This window comes from Notechis scutatus, chromosome 8 (genome assembly GCF_049901735.1).
Source record: "Notechis scutatus isolate UNSWTSFEM ecotype Mainland chromosome 8, rNotScu1.2, whole genome shotgun sequence".
NCBI classification, from domain to species: domain Eukaryota; kingdom Metazoa; phylum Chordata; class Lepidosauria; order Squamata; family Elapidae; genus Notechis; species Notechis scutatus.
The window spans coordinates 24,510,563-24,531,772 of NC_142016.1; the positions used below are offsets into that span (position 1 = coordinate 24,510,563).

Below are 21,210 nucleotides of genomic sequence, written 5' to 3' on the forward strand. Positions count from 1 at the left end.
GAGGTCACCATAGGCCAGGGGGTCTTCAAACTTGACAGCTTTAAGACTTGTGGACTTCCAACTCCCAGAATTCTCCCTCCGGTCACGCTAGCTGAGGAATTCTGGGAGTTGAAGTCTTAAACTTGCCAAGTTGGAAGATCCTAGCCCTAGGCTCTCTTACAATATCTACAGTCAATCCATCCATCCATCAGAATAGAGCTGGAAGGGGCCTTGGAGGTCTTCTAGTCCAACCCCTTGCTCAAGCAGGAATACCCTATCCCAAGGGTCTTCAAACTTGGCAGGATTCCTCAGCTAACATGACTGGAGGAGGAATTCTGGGAGTTGAAGCCCACCAGTCTTAAAGCTGCCATGTTTGAAGACCCCTATCCTATTTCAGACAAGCCGCTGTGCAGCCTCTTCTTAAAAACCTCCAGTGATGAAGCAACGTCGAAGTGGGAAACGAGGCAGTGTATTAAGTGCGGGAAGAACAAGGGCTGCCCGAGGAAGCCTATGTTTTTTTAAAAAAATAGTTTCATTTCAGGTTAGAATGAAAACAAAGCCAAAAACTGGGTCAAACATTCCAGCCTGGTTGTTAGATGACGTCACCGTCTTGCCTAGCTGCCGTCAAACGCGCATATTCCACGACGCCGCGCCCTCCCGGTGACGTCACCCGCAGCGCGACTGTAGCGTCGAAAGCCTCCCTCCCCCCCGTGGCCGTCGCGTCCTGGGCGGGGGGGAGAAGACATGGAGGACGGGGCTGCCCCCGGCGGTGCCTGAGTCGGGATGGAGCCTCCCCGTAGCTCTGCCTTCCTGGAGGACAGCTTCACCCGCTTCTCCTCCCAAAGCAACGTCTACGGGCTAGCGGCCTTGCCCGGGGCAGCTCGGGGCGGCGGGCGAGGACAAGAGGGGCCAGCGGGGTCGGAGGAAGCCGGGGAGAGCTCTTATCCCAATGGGGACCAGACCTTTCAGCGGGGCTTGGGGGGCGGCCAGGCGGGGGCCCCGGGGAAGGTCCGGGGGGGCTCCTGGTGGCCACCCTCAAAGGGAAAGTCATTTATTTCCGCTACCAAGACATGAAGCGGAACCTGCGGCCGGTGGCCAGGGAGGTGCAGTTCACCTACATCCCAGGTAAGGGCGGGGGGGTGTGTGCCCATGTCTGGGGTGGGGGTTCCAGGGGAGAGGGGCTGGGGGCTCCTGCCTAGCCTTCCCTGCTGCATCAACTGAGGGATAGGATCAAGGTCACGTGAAGTGTTAAATACCACTTTATAATACTTTTGGTAAGACCACACCCGGAATGCTGCATCCAGTTTTGGTCGCCGAATAGCAATAGCCCTTAGACTTATATGCCGCTTCACCGTGCTTTTACAGCCCTCTCTAAACGGTTTACAGAGTCAGCATTTTGCCCCCAACAATCTGGCTCCTCATTTGATCGACCTCGGAAGGACGGAAGGCTGAGTCCATCCTTGAGCCGGTCAGGATCAAAACTGGCAGTCGGCAGAGTTAGCCTGCAATATTGCATTCTTTTTTTTTTTTTTAAACAAGTTTTATTAAAAGTTTCAACAACAAACAAATCATTACATATTAAATCTTTCCCTGTCTTTCTACAATAATTTCCCCAGTATTCACATAAAACACAAACAAACACAAACAAACATAAAAAAATCTTTTAGTAAAGTACCTTGGCCCCAGTTACCTCTCTTTGCATGGGCTAAAATAATAGCGCATATCACTCTTCACAATTCTATCTTATTTAATCCATCTTAATTAAATCATTAAATTTGTATCTTTTGCCCATTCATTATCCCTCTATCTCTTCTTATAATAAAAAGAATTTCTCCTGAAATCACTAATCAGAGTATGATGCCTTTCTATCCTCCCCCTAAGTTAGTAAAATTAACATTCAACATAACAAATACCCAATTTGGTTCTGCTTGGTACATTCTATCCACCAAAAATGTTTAAATACATTGTATCCTCCTTTCCTTCGATATTTTATTACATTTTAAAAATCAATCATTATTAAAAACTTCAACATTTTAATTTCTTATTAAATCTTAAACCATTCTAATTTACTATTTCAAATATAAATGTTACAATACCATCTTCTGTACCTTAGCAGAATCTTTCTTACAGAAATTTATATTTCATCCTTTGTCTCTAAAAAAATCCCTCTTCTCCCATCCAATTTTAAAACTTTGAGGCTTTTCTCCGCCTTTCCCCTTTCTTTCTTCCCCCACCAAATCTTCCTACCCCCTTCTTCTTCTAACCTCTGCCTTGCTGGGATCCCTTCTCTGTAGCGTTCCCTTTTTCTCTTGTTTGTTATCATTATATTTACTTTGCATCATATTTTTCTCTTTCTCAAATGTTTTTTTAGATCTTAAGTCCTTCATTTTCCTTGCTCTCTTCCTTCCTTCTTCCTTAGATAAGTTTTGGGATTCAATGAAGATGGCGTCTTCGTCTCTTCCTTGTTGTTCTTCTTCCGTTTCCATCTGTTCCATTGTCTGTTGGTAATTGACCAGCGCCATTTCTAGAAATAGAAAAGCTTTTTCCATGCCATCTTTGCAGGCTGCTTTTGTTTGCTCATATTCATCCCTCAGGTCTTCAAAAGGAAAGCCATTATAAATAAATCTTTTCTTTTCTTTATTCCTCTTTCTTCTTACACCAACCAAATATTCGAGAGAAAGGCAAAACAATCCCAAAATCCACAATCCTCAATAACTCCAAGCAAGCCAAAATTCCCCCTTCCTCTTCCAGGGTGGTATCAAACAAATAAAAAAAAAAGAGTCCAAATCTATATTTTAAAGCCTTATTAAGATTATATTTCTGTCCTCAAGTCTTCAAGGCATCTCCTCCAACAAGATCCAAATTTATATATTTTTTTATCCTCTCCCTTCCGGCTTAATTCCGTCGGGAGGGAGAGTAAACTTTCCTTTCAGCACTCAAAATAGCCGCTTTTTTTCTCTTGTGGAAGAAATCATCAAAAAACCATCTTTTCCAGGAATTAAATTAGATAAATCTCAAAGCCCTGGGTCGACCAAGAAGAACTTTCACTTTCAATAACTTTCTCTTCTTCCTCCTGCGCATACTTGCCCGGCTGTCAACTTCTTTGTGGCGGCCATTGCGGACCGCCGCTGCACCGTCCTGGTAAAGGGGGTTCTGCCGGCCAGGGAGGGGTCTGCAACACCCCAAACCCTTCCTCCGGATCCCCTTACCTTCAGCTACCCTGCAGGGCAGCCTTGCTCCGCACCCGTCCGGTCGGAGCCCCAAAACGGCTAGCGCGGCGGGGATCGCGCAGCTTCGCGAATCCCTACCGCTCGCGGCCGACAAACCGAAACCCGCAATATTGCATTCTAAAAGAAAGTGAGGAAGGAAGGAAAATAGCAGTAGCACTTAGACTATATACCGCTTTACAGTGTTTTATGGCCCTTTCTAAGCGGTTTATAGAGTCAGCATTTTATGAAGGACAGAAGGCTGAGTCAACCTTGAGCCGGTCAGAATCGAACTGCTGGCAATGAGCAGTCAGCCTGCAATACTGCATTCTAACCACTGTGCACCATGGAAGGAAGGAAGGAAGGAAGGAAGGAAGGAAGGAGTAATAGCCCATAGACATATATAACGTTTTACACTGCTTTCCAGCCCTCTCTAAGCGGTTTACAGAGTTGGCTTCTTGCCCCCAACAATTTGGGTCCTCAATTTACTGACCTTGGAAGGAGGGAAAGCTGAGTCAACCTTGAGCCGGTCAGGATTGAACTGCTGACAATGAGCAGAGTCAGTCTGCAATACTGCATTCTAACCACAAGGAAGGAAAGAAGGAAGGAAGGAAGGAAGGAAGGAAGGAAGGAAGGAAGGAAGGAGTAATAGTCCATAGACATATATAACGTTTTATACTGCTGTACAGCCCTCTAAGCGGTTTACAGAGTCGGCCTCTTGCCCCCAACAATTTGGGTCCTCAATTTACTGACCTCGGAAGGAGGGAAGGCTGAGTCAACCTTGAGATCTGAACTGATGAGATTTGAACTGCCAAATTGCAAGCAAGCAAAGTCAATGGGGAAGCCAGATTCGCTCAATGACCGTGTTACTAACTTAACAACTGCAGCAATTCACTTAACAAGAAAAGTCATAAAATGGGGCAAAACTCACTTAACAAATGTCTCACTTAGTGACAGAAATTTTGAGCTTGATTGTGGTCTTAAGCTGAGGGCTACCTGTATATGAAGGAGATTCCAAGTCATAAATGATGGATTTGTAAAATGTAACTGCCTGCAAGAGAAAATGATGTTCTTTCTGTGATCTTTGGTAGCACTGCACAATATAAGTAGCTCTTTTATTTTTCCAGTTGATGCTGAGATTGTTTCTATTGACACTTTCAACAAACCATCTCCCAAAAGAGGCCTTGTTGTGGGAATTACCTTCATTAAGGTATGCAGGTCATTTCATTCATTGTTTTTCCTGCAACATGTTACAGTGATGTGCATACATTTGCTATGTTCTTTTAAGGCATGCAGCATTTTTGCAGTAATGTTGTGGGCTGCAAATCAAACGTTTGTTTTGCTGTTGTTGGAACCCAGTTTTATCACAAAGTTGTGCTACTGAGCAGCTGTAACTTGTAGGTCCTTGAAAATTTGAAGTTCAGCAAAAAAAAATTCTATGCAACCATATTTCCTTTGAATTTAGATTTAATTCCGATGGTTTCAGGGTATAACTGTGTCATTTTATTGACAGCAGTATGGAAATAATTTAATCCCTTCTAAGAGGTTTTGCAACTTCTCAGTCGGCCTATATAGCCTTGAGATTTCCAGGGGATCTCCTATTCAATTGCTGTTTAGCTCTGTTCAATAGAATAGAATTAGAATTAGAATTAGAATTAGAATTAGAATTAGAATAGAATAGAATAGAATAGAATAGAATAGAATAGAATAGAATAGAATTCTTTATTGGCCAAGTGTGGTTGGACACACAAGGAATTTGTCTTGGTGCAAATGCTCTCAGTGTACATAAAAGAAAAGATACATTCGTCAAGTACCTTAAGGTACAACATTGAATGATAGTCATAGGGTACAATAAGCAATCAAATCCTACTAGGAAACAGTCAATATAGCGACAAAGTTACAGTCATACAGTCACAAATGGGAGGAGAGGGGTGATAAGGAGTGATAAGAAGATTAATAGTAATAAGAATGCAGACTTTGTAAATAGTTGGACAGTGTTGAGGGAATTATTTGTTAAGCAGAGTGATGGCATTTGGGGAAAAACTGTCCTTGTGTCTAGTTGTTCTGGTGTGCAGTGCTTTATAGCGTCATTTTGAAGGAAGGAGTTGAAACAGTTTATGTCCAGGATATGAGGGGTCTGTAGATATTTTCACAGACTCGTGCAGGATACAGGTCCTCAATGGAAGGTAGGTTGGTAGTAATTGTTTTTTCTGCAGTCCTAATTATCCTCTGAAGTCTGTGTCCTGTTGGGTTGCAGAACCAAACCAAACAGTTATAGAACAGGGAGAGAAAGAAAATCCATATTTTCTGCTTATCCCAGGTTTTTTTTACCTCCAGTTCATCTTTATTTTCCTCTCCCCAAGAATTATAAACACAGGTAGCCCTTGACATACAACGTAGTTGAGGCCCAGATTTTTGTTGCTAAGCAAGACAGTTGTTAAGTGAGTTTGGCCGCATTTTACGACCTTTCTTGCCACAGTGAATCACTGCAGTTACTAATTTAGTAACATGGCAGTTAAGTGACATTGACTGTGCTTGTCAGAAGGTCACAAAGTGCGATCAATGAACCTGGAGCACTGCAACTGTCATACAAGCCGGTTGCCAAACATCTGGATTTTGATCATGTGACCATGAGGGCGCTGAAACGTTTGTAAGTGTGGAAAAATGGTCATGTATGGCTTTTTTCTGTGCCGTTGTAACTTTGAAGAGTCCCTTGTCAAATGGCTGTAAGTCAAGGACCGCCTGTGTTGTATACTTTTGAAACCTATGCCTAACGACACAGACTATCCTACTGTTCTGACTAAGGCTTCCCACGACCGTAATTAAGCACACACTTAGTTAAAACAACACTTGTTTTATTTCAACACTGGGAATTATGTTCATTCCCAGCCGTAATGAGTCCCAAACTGTCCCTCGAGATAAGCACCCACCTTTCTCTCCTTTGAATTGCTGCCAACAACTAAAGTGCCAAATGAATTATAAAAAACTGAAGTACAAAGTCCACACAGAGCTTCAAGGTAACTTTAATCCAAACAGAGCGAACGACTTTGCTTCCTGCAAAGGTTTCTTCGCCTTTGCCCCTCCCTTAGGGGAGGGGCAATCACCTCCAAGCCTCACTCCCAAGTCACCCCTTTTATCTCAGCTGCTCTTGCCTTGTAGCAGCTCTGTGCACATGTGCACTGGAAACAGGCTCCCCTTGTTTCTCTGCCTCGCTGCTGCCAGACTCTGGAGGCTCCGGAGTCAGCACCCCACTCCCAGATGGTCCTGGCCCTATCTCTGCATCGGACGCAGGACCCTCATCCGAGTCCTCTCCAGACTCCCGGACTGGTCCCCATTCTTCCCCGCTGTCCAATTCTGCTGCCATCTGCACAGGCTGCCAACGAACCACAACACCTGCTTCTAAGCCAGGAGTCCCCAAACTTGGCAACTTTAAGACTTGTGGACTTCTGGGAGTTGAAATGCACAAGTCTTTATGCTTAGCATCACAGAAAGTACCATTTAAAACAGCAGAGGGCATCTGTGCAAACTTGGAACCATGGAAGGCCCCCAGTGCTTGGTTTGACTTCTGTGAATACAGCTTGAATCCGTCAGCATCGATGTGAGAACAAAACAGTCCTTTATTTTTTGGCAAGTGTAGGTTGACTGCTAATGAAACAGAATTAATGGAGGCTGTGGAATCACCAGAGATGACTTCAGGGCGTTCCTTCCGTCCATTGATTTGTCTGGATTTTTCATTTGCATTAAATAGCAGTAGCACTTAGACTTGTATAACTCTTCACGGTGCTTTCCAGCCCTCTCTAAGCAGTTTACAGAGTCAGCCTCTTGCCCCCAACACACCTGGCTCCTCATTTGACCAACTTCGGAAGGATGGAAGGCTGAGTCAATCTTGAGCCAGTCAGGATCGAACTGGCAGTGGGCAGAGTTAGCCTGCAATGCTGCATTCTAACCACAAGGAAGGAAGGAAGGAAGGAAGGAAGGAAGGAAGGAAGGAAGGGAAAGGAAGAGAGAAAGAAGAAAGAGAGTGGGAGCAAGGACAGAAGGAAGGGAGGAAGGAAGGAAGGAAGGAAGGAAGGAAGGAAGGAAGGAAGGAAGGAAGGAAGGAAGGAAGGAAGGAAGGAAGGAAGGAAGGAAGGGTCAATCTTGAGCCAGTCAGGATCGAACTGGCAGTGGGCAGAGTTAGCCTGCAATGCTGCATTCTAACCACACGGAAGGAAGGAAGGAAGGAAGGAGGGAGGGAGGTAGGGAGGGAGGGAGGGAGGAAGGAAGGAAGGAAGGAAGGAAGGAAGGAAGATAGCAGTAGCACTTAGACTTACGTGCCGCTTCACAGTATACAGCCTTCTCTAAGCGGTTTACAGAGTCAGCATTTTGCCCCCAACACATCTGGCTCCTCATTTGACCGACCTCGGAAGGAAGGACGGAAGGCTGAGTCAACCTTGAGCCTGGTGAGATTCGAACTGTCAAATTGCAGGCAGCCGGCAGGCAGGCGGAAGTAGCCTGCAGGACTGCGCTCTAACCACTGCGGCACTGCAGCCCACCCCTCAAATCAAAGGGGACCCATCCCCGTACAGGGCTGCTGTAATAAGATAAAATCTAGAAGACCCTCTAGGCACTGAGATCTCTGCCTTTCTAGGCCTCATGCACTGGATTCTCCTTTTTTGGGGGGGGGGCGAGTATCTCCTGTCCCTGATATTCCCAGTTGACTATTGCTGGCTATTCTATCCCTTCTTGCTGTTGCTTAGCAACCGGGTGGGACAGAATGATTGGCAGCAGACCAAGAATATTGTCAGGTTGCTGCTGATAAATAACTGGATTTCTTTGGAAACTTGGCCCGAGGCTCGTGGTTTAATTAGGGCATCTGTCGAACCCTGACAGATATTTTATAGGTTTTATTAACGTGCAACACTGGTGTTAAACGAAAAATCCATTAATATGATAATTGTGTATGAATTTTCTCTTGGTTCTTTCCCCCTCTTTTTTTGGCTTCCTTCCTTCCTTCCTTCCTTCCTTCCTTCCTTCCTTCCTTCCTTCCTTCCTTCCTTCCCTCCCTCCCTTCCCTTCCTTCCTTCCTTCCTTCCCTTCCCCTTCCCTTCCTTCCTTCCCTCCCTCCCTCCTCTCCTTCCTTCCTTCCTTCCTTCCTTCCTTCCTTCCTTCCTTCCTTCCTTCCTTCCTTCCTTCCTTCCTTCCTTCCTTCCTTCCTTTCCTTCCTTTCCTTCCTTCCTTCCTTTCCTTTCCTTTCCTTTCCTTTCCTTTCCTTTCCTTCCTTCCTTTCTTTCCTTCCTTCCTTCCCTTCCTTCCTTCCTTTCCTTTCCTTTCCTTTCCTTTCCTTTCCTTTCCTTTCCTTTCCTTTCCTTTCCTTCTTTTCTTTTCTTTTCCTTCCTTTCCTTCCTTCCTTCCTTCCCTTCCCTTCCTTCCTTTCCTTCCTTCCTTCCTTCCTTCCTTCCTTCCTTCCTTCCTTCCTTCCTTCCTTCCTTCCCTTCCCTTCCTTCCTTCCTTCCTTCCTTCCTTCCTTCCTTCCTTCCTTCCTTCCCTGTGGTTAGAATGCAGCATTGCAGGCTAACTCTGCCCTAACGTATTTCTTATCTTTTCCCTAGAACCTGTATTCTCCCATCACTTATCTTTATTCGCTTAGTGACAGGCTGTTGGATACTACAGGTAGACGTCGACTTACAACGATTTGATTTGGTGACCGTTCAAAGTTAACCACGGCACCGAGAAAAGGGGCTTATAGCCATTTTTCACACAACCGTAGTCACGTGATCAAAATTCAGACACTTGGCTCCTATTTATGACGGTCATCCCGGGATCCCCTTTTGCGACCATCTGACAAGCCAAGGCAATGGGGAAGCCTGATTCACTTAACCGTGCGACTAACTGAACAACGGCGGGGATTCGCATAGCAACCGTGGCAGGAAAGGACGTAAAATGGGGCCAAGCTCACTTAAGAACGGTCTCGCTTAGCGACCGAAAACTTGGGTTCAATTGTGGTCGTAAGTCGAGGGCTAACTGTCATTTTACAATGTGGAATATAAGCCACGTGTTTGTTTTTTTCATGGTCTTATTTTCCTTTTTCAGGATTCTGGAGACAAAGCCAGCCCCTTCCTTAATATTTATTGCGACTATGAACCCGGCTCGGAATACAATCTGGATTCGATTGCACGTAAGTTTTCTCCGCACAGCTCTGCTCTCCGATGCCGTCTTTTTTTTCTTCTTCCTGTTTTTCCTTCCCTGGCCTCTTCGAGGTTTTCTGAAAAGCCTCCCTTTCGAGAGAATGGATATAAGAAAAATAGCGAAGGTCCTTCATTCGTGCAGTTGTCCCTGGGACAAATGTTTTCTTGTTTATTAAAAAACATGACTCTTTTAAACAATTGATTCCCCATGGCTGCTGTTTTAACAAGAGAAAAGAAACACTTAGTTATAAGACCCTGTCTTATATTGGTTTTGGCCACCAAAAAAGGCACCAGGTCTTATTTTCGGGGGATGTCATCCACCGATTAACCTAACTTGCGTGCATTGCCACCCCCGGCCTCCTTTTCGCTGTCAGAGGCCTTCAGGAACTTCTTCTTCTGCGTCCGGCAAGGCTTTACGATAACAGAGCTCTGGATCGATCCAGAGCTTTCTTATCAGCTACAGAGGCCTTCAGGAAAGCCTTGCCAGCCTTGTCGGCTGCAGAAGAAATGGGCTGGCAAGGCAGGTGTCGGGGTGTGCGAGGTCTGGCTACAACTGTCCAAAGGTAAGTAGTAGGGCAGCTCCACTCCCACCCGGATCCCTAACCTAGCTTAACTTTTACTCATCCACTCTGGAGTGGGCAGGTTCTTAATTAGGGCTTATTTTGGGGGGTAAGGCTTATATTGAGTGCACATGTAAAAAAAATCAAGCTAGGACTTACTTTCAGGGTAGGTCATATTTTCCAGGAAACAGAGTAGTTGCTCCAAGTGATAGAAACCATGATGACTACAAGAACCAGCATGCAGTGCCTTTTTACCTTGCAATCAAGAGACTTCTTTTGCAGACACTTGGCTTGGTATATTTTTCAAAGAATATCTCGGAAATTGTATCTAGCTAGGGTAATAATACCAACTCCTTGATAATGATCATTTCCCTTCAGTTTGAGGATATTATTTCTCTTGAACACGCTCATAATCCCCAAATGTAAACCTTAAACAGATCGGGTCTCCAACCTTGGCAACTGTAAACCTGGTGGACTTCAATGTCCGGAATTCAAAGCAAAGCTGGCCGGGGAATTCTGGGAGTTGACGTCCGCCAAGACTAAATTTGCCAAGGTTGGAGATTCCTCCTATAGGTAATCCTCAACTTACGAACCAGAACTTGGACAAGAATTTCCATTGCTAAAGAAGGCAGTTGTGAAACAAAACATGCCTGATTTTATTACCTTTTTAACCATGCTTAAGCGAATCATCGCAGTTGTTAAGTGAATCAGGTGGTCATTCAGTGAATCTGGTGTCAGGGTTCCGGCGATTGCCCTAATTAAATCATGAGCCTCGGGCCAAGCTTCAAAAAACGTCAAAAGATTTATTAGGAGCAATATGCCGGCATTAACCTAAATGAAGGCAACTCTGGCATACATAATTTACAGTCGCCTATGACCCTGTTTCCCCACCTCCCTGGTTGTATCATAAATCAGATTCTCCAATGAAGCACGTTCACAGGGCTGGGTGTCATCAATCACATTCTCCAAAGAAGGATTTTCGAGGGCAGACGATCTGGTAGCCTAGCTACAATCTTTGTAAGATAAGCGTGGAATGTACTTCTGGTTTTGAACTGCCGTTTATTGCTCCTTCACATTCCCCCACCCACCCCCCTTGTTTAATGCAACTTGAAAACAGGCATAGGAATGTTTTACAAGTTGACATTTGGCTTCCCTCATTGACTTTGCTTGCTAGAAGCCGGTTGGGAAGGACCTAAAGGGATAATCACACAACCCTGGGACACGTCAACCCATTGAAAATACAGTCCGGTTGAATTTTGATCACATGACTGGCAGGACGCTGTGACGGTCGTAGGTGTGAGGACTGGTTGTGAGTCACTTTTTTAGTGCTGTTGTGACTTTGGTCACTGTTCTGACCCAACCGGGTTCCCAGAGAGCCAACACAGACAAAGGCAGCGGCCCCCACCTTTCAAGGTTTAATCACGAATGCTTTTCCTTTACAGACAAAAGGCTGCTTTCCAACAATTATCTCCAACAAGAAAGAGCCTTGCCAAGTTGTTTGTCAAGGCTGCCAACAACCCAGAGATAAGAACTAATTTGCAAGATTCTCCAAACACAAACTAAGATGTCCACCAGTTGAGCTTAAGAGCTTCTTTGCTTTCTGCAAAGAACACTTTTTCAAACCTGGCTTTTATCCTCTTGAGGGAGGGGCCATTATCTGGCAGCCTTACTCTCGAGTCGCCTGTGCTGCTGTAATTGTTCTTTCCTCCGAGCAATCCTTTGTGCACGTGCGCTTGGCACAGGCTCCTCGGGAACCTCCTCGTCATTGCTGCCAGCCCCCACAATCTCTGAAGGCAGCAGTCCGCTCCCTGATGGTCCTGGCCCTTCATCAGAGTCCTCACTCTCCTCAGCCATCTGCACCTGCTGCTGGATAACCACAACAGCCACTAAACAAATGGTTATAAGTTTGGGAACCGTGCCTGTTTCTCATTGGTTCTCATGTTACTTTTTTCTCTTTTTGGTTCTTCACAGAAAGCTGCTTGAACCTGGAATTACAGTTCACGCCTTTCCAGCTGTACCATGCAGAGTACGTACCTCCACCAATCGAGCCAACCTTTTGCCTCCGCCGTTCGCCACCTTCCCCTGCTGACGTTAACTCAGTCATAGCCACGCAGAAACTCCACACATTGGTGTTTACTTGTCTTTTAGAAAGGACAAGGAAGGAAGGAGAGGCGAGGAAAGAAGGACAGAGAAGGCAGGAGAGGAAAGGAGGGAGGGAGAAAATGGGAACGGAAGGAAGAAAAAGGCAGGACAAGGGAGAAGAAGACAGGAGAAGAAAGAAGAATGCAAGACGAGGAAGGAAGGAAATAGGAATGGGAGGGTGGATGGGTGGGAGGAAGGAAGGAAGGAGAAGGCAAGACAAGGGTGGAAAGAAGACAGGAGAATGCAAGATGAGGGAGGAAGGGAAGTAGGAAATAGGAATGGAAGTGAGGAGTGAGGGAGGGAGGAAGGAAGGAAAGAAGGAGAAGCAGGACAAGGAGGGAGGGAGGAGGAAGGGGAAGGAAAGAAAGAAAGAAAAAAAGAAAGAAAGAAAGAGAAAGAAAGAAAGAAAGAAAGAAGAAAGAAAAAGAAAGAAAGAAAGAAAGAAAGAAAGAAAGAAAGAAAGAAAGAAAGAAAGAAAGAAAGAAAGAAAGAAAGAAAGAAAGAAAATTTGCTCTCCAGCAAATGACGTTCATGGCCTTGAATCTGGAGATGACGTAAGTCTCTCATGACTAATATAATTCGGGGAAAACATACACTTTCTATATTTGTCTGCTTCCCTTTCTGAGCTAATGGCTGTCACCTGCACTCAGGATGCTTGAGTTTTCCAGCCAGCCAATGAGTAGACCTCCCAAGAATTTTCTAAATTAAAGTAGTTGGAGGTGCACTGCAGCTCCAAAGTTGTTACTATGGTTAAGCTCAGCCTTGCTTCCTCTTCAGTGAGCCAGTCCTTTGTCCCTCATCATGAGTCACTACCTTAACCACGTCTCCTCTGAGATACTTCTGCACTCGAGAAGGAACAAGGATCCCGGTCAGAAACACAGGATAATTAATTTTTTTCCCCTTCCTCTCTTTGTCCAGTGTCCATTTTAAGTGGAACTGGCAAGAGGACAAGTTCTCTTAAACTGGCCTCTTTCTTGGTGACTTGACGTACAGCCAGCCTCGAATACATTCCCCTAACTTCACCTTTGGCAATACCCAGTTGTAGATTAAACCAGACACAGATTTTGCATTGGAACACATGTCTTGTCCTTGTGGAGAGTACGGTGGTGGGATTTCAAAAACTGACATATTTCGATGCTACTTTTGGTGGGCGTAGAGTCCAGGTTGCTGATCGTCCAGAGACCGTCTTCCTTCTGAGCGGAAACGATCCCGCAATTCATCTTTACAAAGAGGTGAGACCTCCAGTTAGACTTGGCTTTTCTGGGCATTCTAGCCCCTCTCCTCTATGGTGCCTCTGCAGTTCTCCTTGAGGTCCTTCATGGTTGGTTTGTTTTTTAAATCCCAGCGTTCTACTTGCAAAGGCCGCCTTCTCCTTTTTTCTTTCTTTGGTTCCATCATATCTCAAGTATTTCCCCCACCCCCACCCCCCAGGTCCAATCACTGTGTAGTGAGGTTAAGCCGTTCCTGTCTTAAAATTAAGAAAAGAAAAGAAAACCCAACAGTTTTTACACCTTTTCTGGTGTGAGCTGAGCTAGGAGAGAAGAACTGGCAAAGCTTTTGAGTCATCACGATGAGACATTTCCGATGCAGTCTTCGGAATAGACAGGTCACCCTGCAACTTCAGGTAGTCCTCGACCAATGGTGGGATTCAAATTCTTTTTTACGACCAGTTCTGTGGGCGTGGCTTGACGGGCGTGGTATGGCTTGGTGGGCGTGGCAGGGGAAGGAGGCTGCAAAATCCCCACTCCCTCCCCACACCCCACTAACCTGCTTTCCAGCTCCGTTCTCCTGTGCGAGGGAAATCTTGGGCCTCATTTGTGTTGTAAGTCAAGGACCACCTGTGTTTCTAAGAGAGATGAACTGGCGAGGGGGGGGGGGAACCCCAGGATAAGCAGAAAATAGGGAATCTCTTTCTCCCTCTGTTCTACGGGAGCAATTGGATAGGAGCCCCCCCCCCTGGAAATCCCAAGGCCTGTAGGCAGAATTTGGGGGGGCTCAATGGGGGTCGTAAGACGAGGACCTACCTCTACCTTCTTTTATTGATTTTGCAGAATGAAGAGCTCCATCAATTTGAGGAGCAGCCGGTCGAGAATCTCTTTCCAGAGCTTAAGGAACTACCCAGCAAGTAGGCAAACCTGGTTTGTTATCAAGGCTTGAGGTCGGGGGTGGGGGGTGGGGGTGGGGCAGAATGAAAAGAGGCAACCAGGTCCTGACTTGGCTCAATGATCTGCTTAACCCATAATGTGGCTGATCGGGTTTAGTTTGACGTCTTGTGTGAAACCAAGAATTGTGGTTTGCTAATTAAACCAGAGGTTAGTGTATTGGGTGTGGTAGGGACTTAACACAGGTAAACTTCAGCTTATGACTATAATGGAGCCTTAATCCTAACCCTTCCTTCCTTTTCTCTTTTTCCTTCCTTGTTTCCTTCCTTCCTTCCCTCCTTCTCCTTCCCATTTTCCTTCCTTCCCTTCCCTCCCTCCCTCCCTCCCCTCCCCTTTCCTTCCTTCCCTCACTCCTTCTCTCCCTCCTGCCTTTCTCCCTCCCTTTCCTTCCCTCCTTCCTTCCTCCCTCCTGTCTTTCCCCCTCCCTCTCTCTCTTCTCTCCTTCCTTTCTTCCCTCCCTTCTTCCTTCCTTCCTTCCTCTCTCTCTTCCTCCCTCTCTCACTTCCTTCCCTCCCCTCCCCTTTCCTTCCCTCCCTCCTGCCTCCCTCCCTCCCTTCTGCTTTCCCTCCCTCCCTCTCTTTCTCTCCTTCCTTTCTTCCCTCCCTTCTCTCCTCCCTCCCTCCCTCCTTTCCTTTCTTCCTTCCTTTCTTCCTTCCTCTCTCTCTTCCTCCCTCTCTCACTTCCTTCCCTCCCCTTCCCTCCCCTTTCCTTCCCTCCCTCCTGCCTGCCTCCCTCCCTCCTCCCTCCCTCCCTCCCTCCCTTCTGCTTTCCCTCCCTCTCTCTTCTCTCCTTCCTTTCTTCCCTCCCTTCTTCCTTCCTTCCTTCCTCTTTCTCTTCCTCCCTCTCTCACTTCCTTCCCTCCCCTCCCCTTTCCTTCCCTCCCTCCTGCCTCCCTCCCTCCCTTCTGCTTTCCCTCCCTCCCTCTCTTTCTCTCCTTCCTTTCTTCCCTCCCTTCTCTCCTCCCTCCCTCCCTCCCTTTCTTCCTCTCTCTCCTCCTCCCTTCCCTCCCTCCCCCAAACCTTTTTCTCACGATCCCTCCCTTCTTTTCAGCATCCTCTGGCTCGATGTCTACAACATTCCCCATTCGGGGCAGCGGATCACAGCTTTCGGCTGCCAGAGCGGATACATCCGGGTTGCTCAGGTTGAACCAGCCAAGCGAGGTAAGGCCCCACTTACACTGGCTGGAGAATTCTGGGAGTTGAAGTCCACAAGTCTCAAAGTTGCCAAGTTTGGAGACCTCTGATTTACATGGCTTAACTCGGGCTCTTCCTCAAAGTTTGGACTGCAGCCTGGTAAGTGAAGGGCGCTTGGGTTGATTGATTGATTGATTGATTGGTGCCCCTTCTCTTCTTCTGGACTCAAGTGGTGCTGCAGAGCTGGAGCATCCAACAAGACAGTCCCATCTCCAAGGTCCTGGTCTTTGCTCTCCCAAGCATCAGCCGGTCAGACGACCCACCCGGGATTGCGTCTACGAAAGGTGAGACCCAAAGAGAAGGGGGAATGAGGATTGGGAAGGAGATTCTCCCCTTTGGTGGCCCAGAAGAACCATGTAAATCAGAGGTCTCCAAACTTGGCCACTTGGAGACTTGTGGACTTCAACTCCCAGAATTCTCCAGCCAGCTATGCTGGGAGTTGAAAGTCCACCAGTCTTAAAGTGGCCACGTTTAGAGACCTCTGATCTAGCAGCTTCTGAACAGAATTGGGATTTCTGTAGGATTTAGGGCAAGAGTCTTCCAACATGGCAAGTTTAAGATTTGTGCACTTTTTACTCCCAGAATTCCTCAGCTCACGTGAGAAGAGGAATTCTGGGAGTTCAACGTCACAAGTCTTGCAAAAACAAAACTTGCCAGGTTTGGGGACCCCTTAACTCTTATCTTTCTCAACCAACTTGAAGAGGGGTGGACTCCAACTCCCAGAATTCTGGGATTGAAGTCCACCCCTCTTCAAGTTGCCACTCAACCCAACTTGTCTGCTCTGTGGTCCTTCGCATCTCACCCAGGCACCACCAATCCCGGCCCTCAAAGCTACAGCGTCCTCGTAACCAGCATGCTCGAGCTCTCGGTGGTCTACAGGTGAGTAAAGTACGTGGAACGGGAAATCTATCCCCTGCCCACCTGGCTTCTGCTTGCTTGAGAACTCGTTTTTTCCCCCTCTCCCTTCTAGGAATGTGCTGCACAGTGGTCTGGAGGACCAGTTGGTCTTGCCCCTGAGTCACCAGTACGACAGCGTACTCTGTGCCCTGGTGACAGATGTGGACTTCGATAGCGAGCCGGAGATCCTGCTGGGCACCTATGGGCAGGTAAGAGGTTGGCCATTCCTGTCCTCACGGCAAAGGTGTGGCTGTCTTTTTTTTTTCAATAAAATTACAATTAAAGGCATTTACCTAGATCATTGGAAGGGTTTTTTTGGTGGGGGTAAAAATATAAATGGAGTTTGTTGAGGTATTAAGATTTAAGAGCTGACCAGCAGCAGTAATAGCGCACGCGTGCACGTGCAAAACGTAATTACCAAACCAGTAGTAATGCCGGTTGAATCCCACCCCCGGTTGAGAGGATCAGATGCCAGCATCTGAAAATGTACCTTTGAGTTTAGTTTAGTGTATTGTCCTTGCACCTCGTACAACGGAATCAAACACCATCTTCAGTGCCCATCATGACCATGAAAATAAACAAAACACACATCCTTCACACTCCACACATTGAATTGAAAAACCCCCGACACCACACCAACACTGCACTGTACAGTAGAATTCAAAAGAGCTCCTGCCCTGGGATAGAAGCTGTTTTTCAGCCTGTTTGTCCTTGTTTTTATTATTGTCCTGTACTGTCTGCCAGATGGTAATAGTTCAAAAAAAAAAAAAAAAAAGGTGGTGCCCAGGATGAGATGGATCTTTGAGGATGTTTTGAACTTTCTTAAGGGAGCGGGAACTATAAAGCTCTTCCAAAGAGGGGAGGGGGCAACCCAGGATCCTCTGGGCAATGACATTAACCCTCTGGAGTGCCATCCTATCTGCCCCTGTGCAATTGGCAAACCCTACACAGGTGCATTAAGTTAAGATACTCTCTATGGTGCAGCGGTAGAAGGTCACCAGCAGTTTTCCATTCAGTTGTTGTTTTCTGAGAGGTCTCAGGTAGTATAATCTCTGCTGGGCCCTTTTGACCATGGCTACAATGTGGGCACCCCAGGTCAGGTCCTCTTTTAGGGTAACACCCAGAAACTTAAAACTGGCCACTTGCTCCCTTCGGTCTCCACTGATAAGCAAGGGCTCGGTGTCTGATCTGCTCCTTCTATAGTCCACTATAAGCTCCTTGGTCTTATTGGTATTGAGGACCAAGTTATGGTCTCCACACCACGAAAGCAACCGTTCCACCTCATCTCGATAGGCAGACTCATTCCAACCCCCCCGGAGATGAGTCCCACCACTTTCCGCTTCCACAACCATGAGGGGTAGAAGCTTGGTTTTTAAGAATACTGAGTTCTAAAGATAATACCTTGATTTTATTTTTCCTGTCCTGCTTAGCAGTATTATGCAACCTCCTTTTGGTCTTTTAGGAGCTTTTATGCTACAAATACCGGGCTGAAAACACGCGTGTCGCCACCACAGCGAGGCACCATTGTTCCCGGCAGCCTCCTGGGGATTTCCACCTGGTCTGGCAACGCACTTTCCCCAGCCCTCTGCTATCCATGGACTACGTAGACCTGACCTGCGATGGACTCTGCGAACTGGCCGTGGTGTGTCTGAAGGGGTTGCACATACTCCAGGTTTGTGTGCCAGGAGAAGGAGGGGGTAGAGAAGACGCCTTCGGCAAAGCCCACTCAAGAGGCAGAAGCAACATTTGCCAGAATGTTCCTTTTCAATTTGCAATTGAATTACAACTCGATTTACAATTTACACTTGCAAATTGGTTATCCTGCAAAACCTCTAGCCGTTTTTTTTTTCGTTTCCTTTAACTACCTTTGAAGCTCCAGTTGGTGCAAAATGCAGCGGTCCGCATGGTTTTGTGCAGACTTTGGTGCATGCACCTCTATCCACCTGTCGTGAGGGAGCTGCATTCGTTGCCGATTTGCTTCCAGGTGCAATTCAAGATGTGCTGGTTATCACCTTCAAAGCCCTTCGTGGCTTGGGACCAGGTTGTCTGAGGGACCGTCTCTTGCCCATCACATCTACCCGACCCACTAGAGCAGGGAGGCAAGGAATGTTGCAGGTCCCATCCCCTAAGGAGATACACCTGGTGGGACCCCAAAAGACCCACCTTCTCCGTGGTGGCTCCCTCTCTCTGGAACATCCTCCCCCTAGAGATTAGAATTACCCCCACTCTTAACACTCTTCTGGAAGGTGCTGAAGACCTGGTTCTGCCAGCGGGCCTGGGGAACCCAGAGCGGGATGGAGCTCATTAAATGGCTCGTGTGAGGTGCTGTCACCAGGGTGTGGGGGGCTATTATTTCTTTTTCTTTTTTATATACCTGTGTTTCCCAAAAAATAAGACCCTGTGTTATATATTTTTTTGGCCACCAAAAAAGGCACCAGGTCTTATTTTGGGGGGATGTCATCCACTGACTAACCTCACTTGCATGCGTCACCCCGCCAGCCTCCTTTTCGCTGTCAGAGGCCTTCAGGAACTACTACTTCTGCGGCCGGCAAGGCTTTCCTGAAGGCCTCTGCAGCCAATAACAGAGCTTTGGATCGATCCAGAGCTTATCAGCTCCAGAGGCCTTCAGGAAAGTCTTGCTGGTCGCAGAAAAAAATGGGCCGGCAAGGCAGGTGTCGGGGTGTGCAAGGCCTGGCTACAACTGTCCAAAGGGAAGTAGTAGGGCAGCTCCACCTCCCCATCCCTACCCTAGCTTAATTTTTACCCATCCACTCTGGAGTGGGTGGGATCTTAATTAGGGCTTATTTTGGGGGTAGGGCTTATATTGGGGGCATGTGTAAAAAAAAAGCTAGGACTTACTTTCAGGGTAGGTTGTATTTTCGGGAAAACACTGGTACGATGTTTTCATATCCCTGTAAGCCGCCTTGAGTCACCATGTGCGAAATAGGCAATATAAATTGTCTAATAAATAAATATACAAACCACCAAACCAACTGATTTTTGCCCCTCAATGCAGCACAGCCTGACGGACGTCGTCCAGTGCCTTCTAGAGCGGCTTCGGGTGGAAGCGACAAACCGGGCGTCCCAACGGAATGCTTCCGTGCAGGAGCAAGATTCCAAAGTTGGGGATACGGATGGCCGAGGACCAAGAACCTGAGGTCCTGGCTGTGCCTTTCCCCCCGTTCCTGTGCTCTTTTCATCCCCCACGAAATGAGGAACGGACTCGGGAGCAGAGCCACATCCAAAGGATTCTTCCAGCCTTCTGCAGGGTCCCGGAAAGAGCGTGGGAATTTAATTTAGGCGGCTGTGAAGGGTAGTGAGAAGACTGATCCGTTCCCGTGACACTTTCACTGGCATAACTGCAGCCGCCTCAAACGCAGGAAGTGCTCCGTGCCCAGCACAGTCCAGTAATTTGTTTGTCTCTGGGCCTCCAAGCGGGGGCGCTACTCCGAACGACCAAGACCATCATAAATAGGAAATAAATATTTGTACAGATAGTCCTTTGACTTACAATAGTTCGTTTGAAGTTACAACGGCAGCCCTGGGGTGGGAAAAAGTGACCATTATGACCATTTTTCACACTTACGACCTGTTGCAACGGTCCCCGGGGGTCACGTGATCAACATTTGGCAACCGCTTCAGCTTTATGACCGTCACCTGATCCCCTTTTGCAACCAGTTGACAGGCAAAGTCAATGGGGGGGGAAGCCAAGATTCATTTAACAGCCGTGTCGCTAACTTTTCACGGCTTTTGTGAGTCCCTTTTCACAACGAAATGGCACGAAAAACGGGACGAAAGACACTTCAGCAAATTTCTTCCTGAGCGATGTAAAACTTGGGCTCACGGGTGGTCGTAAGTGGAGGGCTAGGTGTACAAGTAGTGGGGTCTGCTCGCTGTCAGGATAGATAAACTGAAACGGCGAGGCTGATAACTGCTGCCAAGTTACTCGAACTCGGCGTCCTCTCTGTCCACCTGGCCGTTCCCCAGAGCTTCTTGAGAGTAAGGGCCTTTTCGCCTTACAACGGAACGGAAGAAAAGTATCCGAGGGGGGATAACCAGAGGCAAGGAAGCACCTCCAGGCCTTTGAATGGCCCAAGTCCCCCCCTTTTTGTGCTGTTGTCCAAACCCTAAAGAGATTTGCCCCATAGAATCTCTCCTCTCCGATCCCCCTTCCTTACTCCTGGTCTTTCTGTCCCTCATTTGTCCCCTCCTAAGCCGATGGAATGGGGACGCGGTGGCTCAGGGGCTAAGACGCTGAGCTTGTCGATCAGAAAGGTCAGCAGTTTGGCGGTTCGAACCCCCAGCGCCGCCTAATGGAGCGAGCTCCCGTTCCTTGTCCCAGCAATTTCTGCCAACCTAGCAGTTTGAAAGCATGTAAAAGAAAAAAAAAATGCAAGTAGAAAAACAGGGACCCCTTTGATGGGAAGGGAACAGCGTTCCGTGCGCCGTTGGCGTTTAGTCCTGCCAGCCACGTGACCACGGAGACGTCTTCGGACAGCGCTGGCTCTTCGGCTTTGTCACGGAGATGAGTACCGCCCCCTAGAGCCAGAAACGACTAGTACGCATGTGCAAGAAGAATCTTTATCTTTACGTGTGTGTGTGTGGGTGGGTGGGTGTTTGGGTGTAGGTATATATGTCTGGGTGTCCTTTTCCTCTTCTCTTCCTTTTCCTCCTCTTCCTCCCTCCTCCCTTTCCTCCCCCCTCCTATTCCTCTGCATGGCGACAGAGCTGTCTGTGTTCCAGATTTGGCTAGCAAATGAGAACAGATGGCTTGGGAGAAAGAGATGAAGTTTGCAGCATTGTAATTAGGAAGGATTTTGTGTGTGTGTGTGTGTGGTATCTTAGCCTGCTGCAAAGGGGGTGGGGTGGGGTGACCAGAGCCCTGCCCTTGTCAGGCCAGGAAG

General features: G+C 47.3%; 1 protein-coding gene across 1 annotated transcript; it reads left to right on the plus strand.

The window, feature by feature from the left end:
- The first annotated feature begins 662 nt into the window (after positions 1–662).
- Positions 663–20,251, plus strand: KPTN (kaptin, actin binding protein). Its single transcript, XM_087971202.1, is given in 13 exon segments — positions 663–909; positions 912–1,104; positions 4,313–4,395; positions 9,258–9,342; positions 11,884–11,938; positions 13,211–13,286; positions 14,106–14,179; positions 15,267–15,376; positions 15,580–15,693; positions 16,216–16,288; positions 16,380–16,515; positions 17,769–17,978; positions 19,323–20,251. Coding segments are annotated over 13 exon segments (1,497 nt in total). The 5' UTR covers positions 663–762; the 3' UTR covers positions 19,464–20,251.
- The last annotated feature ends 959 nt before the right edge of the window (positions 20,252–21,210 follow it).